This window comes from Lontra canadensis, unplaced genomic scaffold, assembly GCF_010015895.1.
Source record: "Lontra canadensis isolate GAN:19392208 unplaced genomic scaffold, GSC_riverotter_1.0 scaffold73, whole genome shotgun sequence".
Taxonomy (NCBI): domain Eukaryota; kingdom Metazoa; phylum Chordata; class Mammalia; order Carnivora; family Mustelidae; genus Lontra; species Lontra canadensis.
The window spans coordinates 825,479-840,332 of NW_022631067.1; the positions used below are offsets into that span (position 1 = coordinate 825,479).

The 14,854-nt window shown below is 61.9% G+C and overlaps 1 protein-coding gene across 8 annotated transcripts in view; it reads right to left on the reverse strand.

Annotated features, from left to right (window-relative positions):
• Positions 1-14,854, reverse strand: part of MCF2L (MCF.2 cell line derived transforming sequence like) — a 121,362-nt gene that overhangs the window by 23,472 nt on the left and 83,036 nt on the right. For all 8 annotated transcript variants that reach the window (XM_032881018.1, XM_032881015.1, XM_032881019.1 and 5 more), the window contains exons 4-5: positions 8,952-9,042; positions 1,726-1,845 (exon numbers count right to left, since the gene is read on the reverse strand). In XM_032881018.1, coding sequence (XP_032736909.1) covers positions 1,726-1,845; positions 8,952-9,042 — 211 coding nt within the window. The remainder of the gene's footprint in view (positions 1-1,725; positions 1,846-8,951; positions 9,043-14,854) is intronic.

Sequence of the window (14,854 nt, forward strand, 5' to 3'; positions counted from 1 at the left end):
GTGTCCTTAGAGGGTTGGTCCAAATAGCTGCGTTCACCGTCTTGGGTGTCAGTTTAAAGCTCGGGTCTTGCCCAGGAGGTTCTGTCCCCAAAGGATGCCTGAGATGTTTCTGATCGTCATGATGTGGGGTGTCGCTGAATCCCACCCCCCGGGATAGCCCCATCACAGAGGGAAACACAGTCCAGACTGTCCACAGTGCCGAGATCCTGCGAGCCACGACCTTCAGGCAGAAGCGGCTGAAACATCCCCGAGGTGGCCGGGGTCTCAGCAGAGAGGACTCTGCCCCTCCAATAGCAAAGCCTGGCCACCTTCCCCGTGACTCCCGTGTCCCAGCTGCACGCTGCACACGCTTCGCATACATTTACATGACAGAGAGGATGTAGGACCATTTCTCTTAACGTTTTCTGTGCAGCCTGAGGTCAGCACACAGCACCCAAACCGGACATTTTGCTAAAATGATCACATTTTAGCAGGGCTGGTCCCAAGAGGATGTTTTCTACTTTCCAAGGGTTCTCGACAACGGACCGGCAAGCTGCAAGCCCTGGCGGTGATTTCTGTGACCCTGTTCCTGAGAACTCATTGATTTGGACCAGTGGTGCCCTTTGCGGGGGAGACACGGCCCTTGGGACGGGCCCCGTCTGCTGTCCTTGGACGTCTGTGTCACGACCTGCTGGAGCCAGGTTCGCTTGCCCTGAGTACGGAAAGGCTGGACACGTGGGGGGCACGAGGCTGGAGGAGACCACGCACTGGTGGCTTTCGGGCTGGGCCACGACCGTCCGGTGGTGTCTTCATGGCTTTGTCCTGGCCCGTCCCCAGGAAAGGGGCCATCAGAGGTGAAGGTGTCTAGTGCGTCAAACCGGGAGCGCACTGGCGTCCCTAAGACCCCCGGCCTGTGGTTGAGGGCTGCTGAGGGCAACTCGTCCATGAGCCCGTGACGCCTCCCTCAGGGCCCCTGACCATGCAGAGCGCCCGCCAGCCGGCGCACCGAGGAAGAGGCACAGGCCTCACGGACAACCACTGCCACGGGACGCGTGGGCCGGCAAACGCAATCTGCTACGTGCGGTCAGGAGCCTACGAGGCCTGGGGCTGGCCCTGTACGTTCTCATCCTCTTTGCACCAGAGAACAAGTGATTTCCTGGAGGACACATGCACTGGGGCCCCTCACCCATCCTGCCCCCGGAGGAGCCGGCGAGACTGAGCAGGGGTCACGGGAAACCAGCTTCCTGTGGGCACCCAGGTAAGGGACCCTATGCGGCCTTCTGTTCTCAAGGATGGGGGCGGAGGCATGTAGCGCCCTTTCTGGGGCTGCCCGTGCCGGGGGCCACCCACCCCGCTGCTGGCTCCCTCGCTGGCCCCCATTCCCCCGGCCCACGCCTTGTCCCCAGCACCGGCAGAGCCTGTCCGCTCCTCACTAGGAGGGTGATGATGGCTCTCAGCCCGCTGGCCTCTCTTTCTTCAGCCCGACCCTCGCCGGTAAGAATGTTCCAGACTCGTGGCTCTCAGCGCCTGCACCCCAGAGCGACCCACCCAAGGCACAGTGGGGACGCACACTCCCCGGGGAGCAGCGGGGAGGGAAGGCCCGTGTGCGTGGACCAGCCCTTCCCACCAGAGCCACGCGGTCTGCGTGGCCGCCGTGCGGGGGTGGGTCCTGGGAGCTTCGATCTTGCGCGTGGCCCAGAGCATGGTGACAGCCACTGGGTCTGCCTGCAGTGTGGACACACTTACCGGCACCTTCATGTTGAAGTCATCTCTGTTGAATTTGAGCGCCAGGTCCGAGAGGGTCCTTTGGAGCAACCCTGTGGGCCGTAGAACCAGCACAAGCCGGAGGTTTGCCGGGAAGGACGCCTGCAGGGGGAGAGCAGGGCCGTGGGCCGGCGTGCAGCGGGGCATGGGGCCTCGCGCCGGCCGGGGGCCGCGTGGTCCGCATGGGGGTATGACAGAAGTGGCTGTGACACCGGGCTCTGGAGGGACAGCCCCCTTCTGAAAAGGAAGGAGAGGTCAGGCTGCTGGCAAACCCCCTGAGGTTAGCAGCTCTGAGTCTAAAGCTCATTACACTCGTTCCAGGCCAAATGGCAAACCTCAGAGTCACGTCAAGTCCAAACCCTGGTGTCTTGGGACGTGACTTTCAGAGACAAGGTCTTTCCAGAGCTGACCAGGTTTGCACAAGGTCATTACCACGGCCCCTGAGCCAATGTGCCTGGTCCTTACGGAAGGGAGACACTTGGGCACGGACACACACGGAGACGCCATGGGAAGACGGCAGACACATCTGCCAGCCGAGGAGCCCCAGAGGTCACCAGGAACTTCCACAAGCTGGGGACAGGGACCGTGTCCCGCTCGCGGCCCCAGGACCAACTGCCAGCACCCACACCTCGGACCTCCAGCTCCAGACTGTGGGGCAGTGACTCTGCCGTTCCCAGTCCCCCAGTCTGGGGGCGCTTTGCGAGGACAGCCCTAGGGAACCAAGACACTTGTCAAATGAACAGGAAGCCATAGAGACCCGCAGATGTGTCGTAAACCAAAGACAGGGGTTAGCTCACAAGCCTCTAGATACAGTCACCCCAGTACACTTGCAGACCAGCCCTGCCCGCAAGGGGCGTGACCTCGGGCAAGTGCCGGCCTCCCTGTGCCTCTGTCTCCCCGTCTGGAACACGCAGCGTTCCGTGCTTGCACGGAGCCTCAGAAACGGGGCGTGACAGAGTTTTAGTAAAAGCCCATTCCAGGCGCCGATTACTGCCAGACACTGGTTTCCAGGGAGACCCCGTCACTGAAGGCACAGGTTCTGAAGGGCCTGAGTCGGATTTCCACGCGGCTGTGCCGAAGCAGCCAGGAGAGAATGGCCCAGCCCGAGATGAGCAAAGCCCGCGGGGCGGCCCGGAGACCCTGCTGTGCCCACAGCTCCGTGTGTCCCAGCGTCCTCACCGTCCACCCGCCGACGGACGCTCCAGCTGCCGCCGTACCCCAGGGCCCCTCACATCCGCCTGCTCTCGGTAGGGCCGGCGGACGCGAGCCCCGGCGCCAGGAGCCAGCCAGGAGCCGCCCGCGCCTTCTCCCCGTGACCCTCCCCATCCCGGCAGGCGTCCTTGGGGACACAGAGGCGCCCGTCCATCTTCGTGAGGCCCTGGCAGCAGGACCTTGACAATACGTGTGCCCTGGGCCACCTTCCTCCCTGGGAAGCAGGCACTGCCCGGGTGTGGGCTGCCACTGAGCCGGTGACACCCCTCGTTGGGCCTCAGACCCGGGCCCCCCGAGTGTCTGATCTAGCGGGTGTCACAGGGGCTGGAGCTCCTGGGAGAAGCCGGTGCCTTAGGAGCAGGGACCCCGGGACAGCTCAGCTCCTGGCCCACAGGCCTTGGGGTCCCCCAGGTCAGCTGGTGGTGGGGTCCTTGTCTCTCCCCCAAAACCCCACAGCCGGATCTGCACTGAGCGGGTCTCTGGGGCCTCCAAGGCTGGGCCTGATCTCCATGTGACAGCAAGTCCCCAGAGCAAAAGAAAAGCCCGAGAAGGGCCCTGACCGAAGTCTGGACCCGTGGGCGTCAGAGTGACCCAGGCTGGTGCCTTCGCCAGTGCCTAGACTGGTTGGTGGTTGGCCCTTACCCCAGGATCTCCTGGTTGCCCCTTCCTCTCACGCCCCGCGGCCAGTTCCAAGGCCAGTGACTCTCCCTCTGGCTCCTGCCCTGGGCTCCCCACTCCTTCCCAGAGCAGGCTCCACTCCCTGCCCCACACCGCCCTGAGCCCATTCCCCACGGAAGGGCCACGGGGACCCTGTGAGGAGTCAGCCGTGTCACAACACCCTTCTGAGCAAACCCTCCAGAGACATCCCCACCCTGCAAACAGACCCGAGTCCAGACCCCGCCTGTGGCAGTCTCCCCAACCTCAGCCCTGCCCAGTTACCCTGGGGCCCGAGGGCCTCACTCCACGAGGAAACGTACCTGCCCCCACCTCTCTTCAGGTTTGCCCCCAAACACTCAGGTTCCCCAAACACGCATTCTCCACTGTGCATGCCCCCGACCCAAGGCCACAGATGCCCAGTGACCGTCCTGGGGCTCCCATCCCCGCCCGGCCACCACCCGTGGGCCACAGGGCCCTCCTCGCCTTCCCTTGCAGCTCTTTGCCCCCTGCCCGCCTGCACACCAGCCCCCACGCTTGGGCGTGCTCCTACACCTCCTTGCTGGGGTTTGAACTGCCACCCGCTTACTGCTGACCCTGGGCTATGTCTCCAGCCTTGTGCGCTGGGCTTCTAGCGGGAGGCCCCCCACACCTGTGGGCACCATCATCCCCAGGGCCCCCAGGGTGCTGCTCACACTTGGTCATCCGCAGCCTTGGGGTGGGAGGAAGCTCGCACCCTCCCCAGGGTCCCCGACGTGTCTGTGCGGCCACTGTGGCCCTGGGGACAAAATGTGGGCAGTGGGGTGCTGAGCCGTGTCCCAGCATGGCCGGACACAGCCTCTACATTGGAGCACATCCACCTGCTGGCCCGCATCGGGCCTGGGGCACCCCGAGGTATCCCAGCAAACCACGCCAGGTGCCCACGGTGAGGTGCCCATCCTGGGTCCCATTCACGTGGACGGCCCCATGCCGTTCGGCTCCTTTGAGCAGAAAGGAAATGACTCCGAGGAATAGTGGTGAAGGTCGGGGGCCCCGTGGGCAGATTCTGGGTCACCTTTGAAGAGAGGGCTGCTCCAATCTGTCACCAGCGTCTGCGAAGCTTGCCACCACCATCTCAGGAAAGCTCCTTATGAAAGTCTCCCTCCGAAGGTGACAAAGGTCATCTTTTCTAAATTTCAGTATCGTTTTTATCACCCTCGTTTGGTCCTCTTGGCAGGTGTGCTGTGAGGACAGGAGTTTGGACTTTAAAGAGGAAGCAGAGTCTGTCCCCCCGAGATTTTAGGAAGGTGAGCTCCGTGGGCGGCGAGGGCCACACGCTGCGGGGGTGGGAAACACGCCCTCCCCCGCCTGCTGTCTGCTCTGGTCTTTCCAATTCTCCACCTACCAGAATCTTCCATGGACAGCGTAGCTCTAAGACGCTGGCCTGTGAGAAAGCGTTAGGGATCCACACACACATCTGAACACAAAGACCAGGAACCAGACTTTGGGCTGGAATCAGCCGTGTGTACTAGAGCTGGCAGATGCCAGCATTAGGGTTTCACTGTGCAAGCAGGTAACTGGAAGGAGGATTTGGGATGACAGCGCGGAGTTCCTCGGTGATCATAGGAGGGTCGTAGCAGGCTCTGTGAGGTCAGAGGACGTTGTCTACTTTCCGACTTAGGGACGCACAGTGTGATGGTCACACTAAGGTCATGTGGAGACAGAAAGAGGGTGCAGTGGTTTCTGGATAAACATCCTCGAGGCTCCTGTGCGTCCAGTGTCACCTCCACCGGGAGGCCCTCCTGGGGTTCACGCTGCTTGTCTTCACCACTGTCGGTGCTTAGCACTTTGGGCACAGACTCCAGCAAGTGGCACCTGCTGGGAACTCACCAGCTTGTTCAGTTCAAGACTGTTCTTCCCCGTGTGGAACCCGCACACAGCACCCTCTAGCTCTTCTGCACACACGGACGGCCCTGGCCTTCCAGGTGGAAACCACAGTCCCACCCCACGCAGACTAGAGCCTCCTTCCGCCGGAACCGCCTTCAGCTGCGTGCTCTGGGACACGCACGAGCTCGAATCAGGCCTCTCACCATGGAAACACGCACACTCCGTCACGCATCCCCAGAGGCTCACACCCATGCGTCCTACAGGGGCTAACATGGGAAATGGAGCCCCAGAGGAGCACGCCCGGGTGTTTTCCAGAAGACACCTCATCCGTGGCCGGTGCGGACCGTCAGGCTGGGTGCCCTTGTCTGCCCCTTTGTCCTCCAGCTGTGACCACGACCATGACAGGCGAGCGCGCCCATCGCCCCCGGCAGCCCCGGAGAGCTGACACCGGAGGCCCGGCAAGCCTGCTTTGGGGGACCCTGGACTCGGGCTCCTTATTTGTCTGTCCCGAGCCAAGCTGAAGGCTTCCGCACAGAAACAGCTCCTCCTGACGAGGGAGGCCTTGCTCAGGAGCCGGTGGCTAAAAATAGCCCCAAATTCCAGCCTTAGGGGCGTGCGGTATTGCACTCGGGTGGCCAGACCCATCTGCACTGTGCCACCGGCTGGCAGCAAACTGTGGCCAGGCACTCGGGGACTGTCCATGGGGCAGAGCTGGCGCCGCAGCAGAAACCCTCTCAGGGGCCCCGACCGGGCTGCTGCGGGGAGATGCCTCCCCAGAGCGCCCCCGGAGGGAGCACAGGCCACCAAAGCCACGGTCTGGTCCACAGCCACAGAGGACAGCATCACTGGGTCCACTCTGTCCCCAGCCCGTTCTCTTGCACGAGGACGAGCGTGCCAGCTCTGTCTCCCCCGGCCTGTCCCACCGCACAGCCACGGTGGAGGTCTCAGCACACACGCCCGGGCTCAGGGATGGCCGCCACACCCAGGGCAAGGGGACCCGGCTCACAGCCTCCTGACCGCCCTGCGGGACGGCTCAGCACTGCCTCAGGCACCCCAGGTGTCTGCAGCTCAGCTCACGACCCGCAGCCCGGCAACGGTCGGTGGTCTGCACCTCACCGGGCCGCACGCTTCTTGCTTCCTCCGCGCTCTGTTCTCCAGTGCCCGGTGCCCGCGCAGCTCCAGGCACAGAGCAGATGCTCCACAAACGTGCTAACCGCACGTGCAGGTTTTGGGCAATAACAACGCAGTAAATTCATACAATAAAAAGAACTGGAGTTAATGAGAAATCCTGACAAGTGTGGAGATAATGCTAACTGCTGGGGCTTCCAAGCCAGTATTGGGAGCCCCGAGGCTTACAGGGAAAAAGAAACTCTAAAAGCTTCTGTTTTAATTGTGTACAAATTTGTGAAAACGTTAAAACTCAAACACCAACTTTTCAGTTTTTTCACAAAACAAAGGTTTAAAGATGGGCCGGCTGGCCTTCGAAACCCCCGGCCGTGCAGCCACGACACAGGGACCCGGGATGGGCCTTGGTGAGAGGAGGGTGCGGCTCGATGGCGGGGGTGCTTGCAGGCCACCTCAGGTCTTAAAAATAACTTCTGTCTTTCTTAAGAAACTATCCTGTATTTGGGGACGCTCCTGTGCCTACCCAGGAGCGACCGACGGCCTCGAGAGATATTCACGGACAACCTGTCTCGCCCGGGGCCTGGGCTGGGCGCCTGCTGCGGGAAGATGGGCCAGACCGCCAGGAACCTGTGACGAGCAGGCTGGAGTGGCCGTCCTTCCAGAGCGGGAGGCTGCGTGGGGCACTGTGCCGTGGGGAGACGGGGAGCAGGAGGAGCAACGGGCAGAGGCAGTTCCGTGCCGGGACGAGGGCCTTCTGGGACAGGCGTGCGTGCAGAAGAGGAGACGCCCGTGACCAGCACAGAGGACGTGACCGGTGGGCGTTAGGTCAGGGCTAGATAAACGTCAAAGGCCTGAGACTAAATCTGGAGAACGTCGTTATTATAACTGTGTTACGCTCTGGAACATACTTGGCTGGGAACATTTTCACGTTCAACCCAGGCCCGAGGTACTGATTTCAGAGAAACTCTTCCTAAGTCTTCCGTGCATCTGCCCCGTGGTTCTAGCATGTCATTCTGACTTGGCCTCTGCCACGTGACAGCACGCACAAGCCCACTCTAGAGTTTAGAACAAGGACGTGGACATGTTGGCTGTTAGCTCCTGATGGTGTTTCCCAGTGCTTCGTGGGCCTCCCCGGATTTTAAAGGGAGAGCTAATTTCCTAACGAGCCTACTTCTTCTGAAGCATTTCTAAGTGTTTTGATTTGTTTCAGATCAATGATGGCACAGGCCATGTGTGGGGGTGGGACGAGGAGCGGGACACGCGTGTGGGGGTGGGGATGGGGAGAGGGACGCGTACTGGGTGGTGCGGGGACGCCTTTTCTCAGAAAGACAAAGGTGGGACCTGTGAGCCCAGGGACATGTTTGCACCGAAGCTGCGCACAGGACAGACAGGGGACTCCGAGCCTCCAGCCACCGCGGTGAGGGACAGCGGACAGCGAGGCATCCGTGCGGGAGGGAGGGGTTCGTCTGTCACACTGGGAGCCGCAGCACAGCCGCCTCTCGGGTCAGCAACCAAAGATGGCGTGTGTGTGCGTGTGTGTGTGTGTGTGTGTGTGCACGCGTGCGCACACAGACCCAGAGCAAGAGGTTAGGGGGATTTCCCTCCATCGGGTTGGGTGTTTAAGACGTGCGTGGGAGCAGCGGAGCTGTTCAGGCAGCGACCGCGGCCGCGGCTGCTCCTGGCCCCTCGCTGCAGTGAGCGAGCGTGGGTGACGCGCTCCACGTGGAGCTCGTGGGCAGGGCAGAGCTGCCGACTTAACTCCCCCGCCGATCGTCACCGCAGGCTCAAAACAGCGAGCTCGGAACCACCCAGAGCCGCCCTTCTGAGCGTGGAAGGTGGCCACGGGGTCGCCGGCCGCAGGCCCGGGTACCAAGGAGGGCCAAGGTGTCTGGGTTGCTGGAAAACTAAAGGGTAAACACGCCTCTTGGAAAGGAAAACGTCAGTTAGGGAAAGCCCCTCAGCACAACTGCAGACTCGTCGCCTGAAGATTCTCTGGACAACACAGGACGTGCCGCTAACTCAGGACCTTGTGCCCCTGAGGAGCAAACACGCCCTCGGTGTCACCCCGACCCAACGGTCAGAACAAACCAGCTGCTGGAGCGGTTTCTAAATGATAAGGAGCCCGCTCAGAGCGACCGCGTCTGAGAATGCACACGCGCACATGCACACACGCACACGCTCCAGTGAGTCCAGCAGCCCAGGGCGCCGCGGGGCCTGGCACACTGGCAGTCGGGCCAGCAGAGCGCAAGCCATCACCAGGCAGACGGGTGGCTAGGGCAGAAGCGGTGCTGTCATCCAGCCCAGGGGACGAGCAGAGGTAGGTGTCACAGAGCCCAGGCACCCACACTTACTGCTATCCGCAGGATCGACGCCTTCACGGACGTCCATTTGTCCTGCCTTCGGTCTATGACCAGGATGAATCCGATGCCAGCGTCCTGCAAGCTGAAATGGGGACAGAGGCGGGCGTTAGCATGAGCAGGCTCACGGGCGCTCGCGTAAGCTCTGAGGAAACCTCACAGGCCGGGAAGCCCGGGGCGGCTTCCGCCCTGCACGGTGAAAGGCGTACCAAGTCGGCATCTGAGCAGACAGCTGCGTTTCCATGAGCCTTGTCCGGGCAACCTGCAGAGCGTCTTATCTAGAGACGGACAGACACCCACTGTGCGCCGCTTACACGCCCAGCCCCACAGCGGCCATCTCGTGGCGCAAAGACCCCGGCAGACCCCCCTTGCGACCCCTTCTGTTCCACCCCAACAGCCGATCGTGGTCCTTTCCGGGTTGACCAGGCGGCTGCGCCCTCCAAAACAAGTGTTGGGCTCTAACGCCACATCGGTCCTGGCATCTGTGGTCCCTGCATGTGTCCACGTTATAAAATGTGGCATTGCTTGACGGCATTGCTACACTCTGGGGAGAAGATCCCCGAGGCGTCCGCAGGCTCACAAGCGTCTGTCAGCAACGGGAGGCAAGAAGTGGCTCCCTGTGGCGATGGCGCCTGTGGCAGAGAGAGCACCAAGTGGCCACAGAATGACAGGTCCAACCTCAGCCCAGCACACGCCCGAGTCACCATGGGGACCGGGGAGGTCCGGTCCGTGGGACAACCCCACAGCCAGGCCAATCGTGTGCGCCGGCTGCGGCCGCCAGCCCGACCCTGCCACGGGAAGAAGGACCCAAGGTGCCGCCGTGAGTTGCTCATCTCTAAGTCTGTGACCTTCTGTGCGAAGCCACCTGTGTGTGACAATCAGGACGACACAGAGCAGGTGCCTGTGATGCAGCTGGAAGGCTGGGTGGCTGCACACATTACGTAACAAAACCAGGGCTGTCCACGTGTCCTTCCTGCTCCGCTTTCAGGGGGTGACGGCCATGCACAGAGCAGGGGTGCGGCCGGCTCCGTGCGCTCCCCTGCACTGGGGAGGAGGGGCTCCACCTGTTCCCTGCGCTCTGGCTCAGTCACGGCCACAGCCTTCGGGGGCAGCAGGCCCAGGTGCCATATTCTGATCAATGCCTATGTGTGACGGTGGTCTTCCGATGACAACAATGGCAGTGTGGAAGGGATATGGGGAGAGGGGCTGAGGCCCTGGGGCCCGCCCTGCCCGTGGCCAGCACCCCTGGCCCTGCCCGTGGCCGTGCATTTGCATAAACGCCAACACTCAGCTGAGGGCATTGGGCTCAGCATGGGGCCCAGTGTGTGGGCTTTGCGGCAGAAAATGGGTGCGTTTGGGCCACAGGAGAGAATGTTCTGGATCTGGAAGTTCCAACGAGGTGTGGGGTTCCCGCGTCTGAGGTCAAATGGTGAAGGGAACCTACTCATCGTGACGACAGGGAGTCCCCTCCAGGGGACGTTTCAGCGAGAAGGGGAGACACGGAGCTGGGCCTTCTTCTCTGCAGAGGGGACACATGGGGTCAGGCAGCAAGAGTGAGAATCCAGTTACCAAGCCCTTGATGGGTTTCAGGAATGACCCATTTGCCCTCGCAGCAGCCCCAAGAGGCCGACAGCGTTTGGGTGCCCGTTTTTGAGGGAAATTGAGATGGTCCGTGTGCCTTGAGGGGCCCCCACAGACCTGGCCCATCGCCGGCCCCCTTGGCAGTGCCTCTCCTGGAGAATGGGGCGCGCGCTCCTGGTCCGGCGGTTGTGACGATCTCTGCTCAGGGCTTGAGAGGCTGTGCGACCCCTCCAGGGGGGCTGTGTGGCTGCGTGGCTGGGAGGGCGGTCTCGACAGAGCCCCTGCTGTGGACAGAGTTTGCCCGGAGAAGCTGTCTCCTCTCCTCCCTGCCGTGGCTCCCCGGGCTCCTGCGGCCAGCCCAGGACCGAGTGTGGGAACTGGGGCTCCCCTCGCCTGGCAGCTTCCTCGCTGGCCTGCCCAGCCTCAGCCCGGCCGGCTGCGGGCAGCGTGTGGGGAGTGTGGCTGCCGTGGACCCCACTGCCGGCACTCCCTGACAAAGAGCCAACCCCATTCCACGGCAGCGCCAGGGGGCCCGGTGTGGAGCACGATCGAGGCTCTGACCAGGGGTGCACGCAGGGCTGCACGGGGGGCCCGTGTCCACGCAGAAGGGCTACTCTGGACGAAAGCTGACACCTGGGCCTGCTGCCCCCGAAGGCTGTGGCCGAGACTGAGCCAGAGCGCAGGGAACAGGTGGAGCCCCTCCTCCCCAGTGCAGGGGAGCGCACGGAGCCGGCCGCACCCCTGCTCTGCGCATGGCCGTCACCCCCTGAAAGCCGAGCAGGAAGGACACGTGGACAGCCCTGGCTTTGTTACCTAATGGAAGGGATATGGGGAGAGGGGCTGAGGCCCTGGGGCCCGCCCTGCCCACCGCAGGACTGAGAATGCACGCTGACCAATGGTGCCCTCTTGTGGCCGGAAGTGAATGCTGCCTGCGACCCGGGCGGTCCCAGGGTGCCCCACCAGGAACGTGCGGTTCACAGGCTGCGCTGGTGGGGACCATGAGTTCCAGGGCCCCCCGGCACCGTCTGTCCGCCCTCCGCTCTCTCTCCTCTGGGAATGGCCAGGAGTCCCAGCTGCCTCCAGGGATAGGGTGTTTGGGAATCCTCCCTGCCAGCTGTCTGAGGGGCCAGAGCAGGCTTCTGAAAGCTGGATGATTGACCGGTCGTAAGACAGTCCTGCTTCACGGCAGAGCTGTCAGTGCTGGGGCCCCTGTCTTCCCACGGGCTCGGTCCAGATTTCCAAGCACTGGAGGGAACGGAGCTGAAGCCGTCCCCTGATTCCTGCGAGGCTACGGGCCGCACCTGCTTCCCGAGTCCTGGCCCCACTGGGAGAGCCCTCACCGGCCAGAGCATCACCTGAGGGCGCTTGGCCCGGTTATTTGAAGTTAGCGGCTGTGGAGGGACGGCAGGCTTGTTCCACTTGGCCTCCTTCTCTGGGTGGACAAGAGGCTCCTCGGGAAAACCGCTGGTATCAAGCTGATGGTTATGGACAAACCCTGGGCTTACCCTTCTACCTTCCTTCTAAATTGGCAACCAAAGACCCCAGAGCTTGCAGGGGGTGGGACAGGATCCCACAGCCCTCTCACAGGGCAGGCTCAGAGGTGAGCCTTGCTGGGGCTCCAATGCTGGGCTGGGAAGCACCAAGAAAGACTCCTATGACCCAAGCCACCTCTGTCCTTGTATGTGCAAGGGACAGCGTTTGGTCACATGCCGTCTGTGGTGGCTGCTTGGACCCTTCGCTGCCCAAACTCCTGGAAGACCTCTAGAGCCTCACCCACTGACCCACCCATCTCCTGCCATGCCCGGCCCCCAACCCAGCCGTTGGCACAGGGCACGAACAGCTAGACACAGGGTGGGTTCCTCCAGCCCACCGAAGGCGGCCTCCCTGTGCTCCTGAGCCTAGTGCCCAGGACCCGAGGGTCCACTGACCTGTGCCAGTCCTCTGCCCGTCAGGGATCGCTCCCGATCCCATCCCGATGCCATGTCCGCACTCACCACCACTCACTGCCCTTCCCCAGCCCTGCCAACTTGCAACTTTCTTTCCACCAGCAGCAAAACTGTCTCCTTAATTGTGGCTACAAATCCCTTTAAAGAAGTTAATCTAGGTTACTATTGTCTCCCAAAGACTGACTAGGCAGATGGACACCGCCCGTGTCTATAAAACAGAGCTCTGACCCACGACCTGCAGCGACCAGTCCAGAAAACCAGCCCACCACGTCGGCCGCAGCCGAGACAGCCGGGCTGCCACCAAGAAGTCACCGCTGCGGGAAGGTGACTGCTGTCTCCAGCAGCAATTCTGGAAGCCAGACACCGCTGCCCCCCACCCCACCCGTGCCTGCCCCTTGCGCCACCTGCCCCTGCTGGCTGGGATGTGATCTGTCACGGCCGCTTCCCCAGCTCTCGTCCTGTGTCCAGGGACCAACCAGGGAAAGCCCAAGGTGCTTCCCTGACCCTCCTGCTGGAGGACGAGGGTCCCACGCTGCTTAGTCAGTCCGCATCTGCGAGCGATGTTTTCTGGAGTGTGAACACCTACAGGTTCCGGCGAGCCGGGAAGCCTCGAGGTCGGGCTGCGCTGACAGTGAAGGTGAAGGGTTTAAGGAGCGACAGCAGCCGGTGGGGGTTCCGAGCCCCCCACAGCTCCTGCTCGGCCCGGGGGCTCAGGCCCTACGGCCGGAGGACAGTGAACAGGTGCCTCTCGGGCGTGAAGGGACCACGGGTACCCAGGACACCTCAGCAGCATCAGGCCTGTGATGACAGCGTCTTCGAGCAGCCCCCAGGAGGCTGGCTCAAGCTGGCACCGGCACCGCAGGAGACATGGCCGGGCAGTGGGCAGGACCCTGGCAGGAGGCAGTCACAGGCCGTTGTGTGTCCCAGACTGTCCCCGGCCTGGGGCAAGACGGCTGTCAGGCGCAGCACGCCCTTCTGTGGCAGGGCCCCGGGGTCTAGGGCCCTGAGGGCCGGGCCAGCCTGGGGGACAGGCAGGTGTCTGGGGGTAGACGGTGCTGCGGAAGCCTGGCCTCAGGCACGAGCCACCCCTCCCAGGGCCCGGGACCGCGGCAAGGCCTCTCTGGCCCACTCTTCCTCTGTCCCTTGCCCCACAGTCAGACCGCGGTCTGCAGCCCGTCTTCTTTTGTAAGGAAATGTTGTGGGCGTCTTTGTCCTTGGAACTCACGGGCCCAGGTCTGAACCGAGAACGTGGACCATCCCCTGAGCTCTCCATCCGGGACTCCCGGGGGCTTCTTCTCTCTTCTTAGGAGTCCGAAACCCGCTCGTTACGGTACCGTTTCCGTGACGTGTTTACCTAACACTGCTCAAGGTTTTATCCCAGTGGAAACAGTTAAAAAAAAACCCTCCAAGCTCCTTTTAAAAACTCTCCCGCCCATGGTAACCCTCTGTTCCGAGTCCCTCGGGTCCCGTCGCGGCTGCGGAGGCTCAGGCCGGCACAGTGACATCACCGCTCCCGGCACAACCCAAGGACTAGCCCATTAAGAACAAACCAACCCACAGGAATTTCTCTGAAGAGCCTGAAACCTGCATGTTTACGTTATGTTCCAGCTTTTCCCGCAAATCAATCGATATTTGCTTCTGACGAAAACAAACACAGAAAACCCAAACTATGATATCGGGGCAAATCCTCCTGAATGTACCCGGAATTTCACTCACGACCATGGGCGGGAGCAGGGACAGGCACGGACAGCCCGGAGCTCAGCCGCCCAGGTTCTCGGGAGCTCCACGGTGCACGAGGAAGCCGGGCATCTCATCTGCTCCCACGGGTGATCCCTAACCCAGCTCCGAGACGCCGCGTCCCCCAGCAGCCGACGCACGGACCAGCTCGTGTCCCAGACGGAGCTGTGGACGAGCCGGATGCAGGAGGATATGCACCGCAGATCCCACTTCCACAGCTCCTGGAGCGTCAGGTTTGTGGTGTCAAACGGGACAGTATCGCTTCGGAGAACGAGAAGGCTCCGGAGACGTGTTGCACAGCAATGGGAACATACTGGTCCTACTGCTCTGTGCACTTAGAGATGGCTACGATGGTTAAGTCATTTGTTAGGAACATCTTACCACCCACTTTTTAAACACTATTAAAAAAATATCTTAGGAACCACACAAATGCCTTAAATACATTAAAAAAGAGGTTGCATAGGGTCTGCCAGTTCTTTGAATCATTGAGAGAACCACTTCCCAGGGTCATAAAGTTACCACTGTTGGAAGTCAGACCCATGCAGAGAACCTTCTGGAGTCTCAGTACCTGCCCCAGGCTCACGCTGCAGGCCTGGAGCGCCGCACTCTAGGACCTGCCGCCTCTTCTGTCCT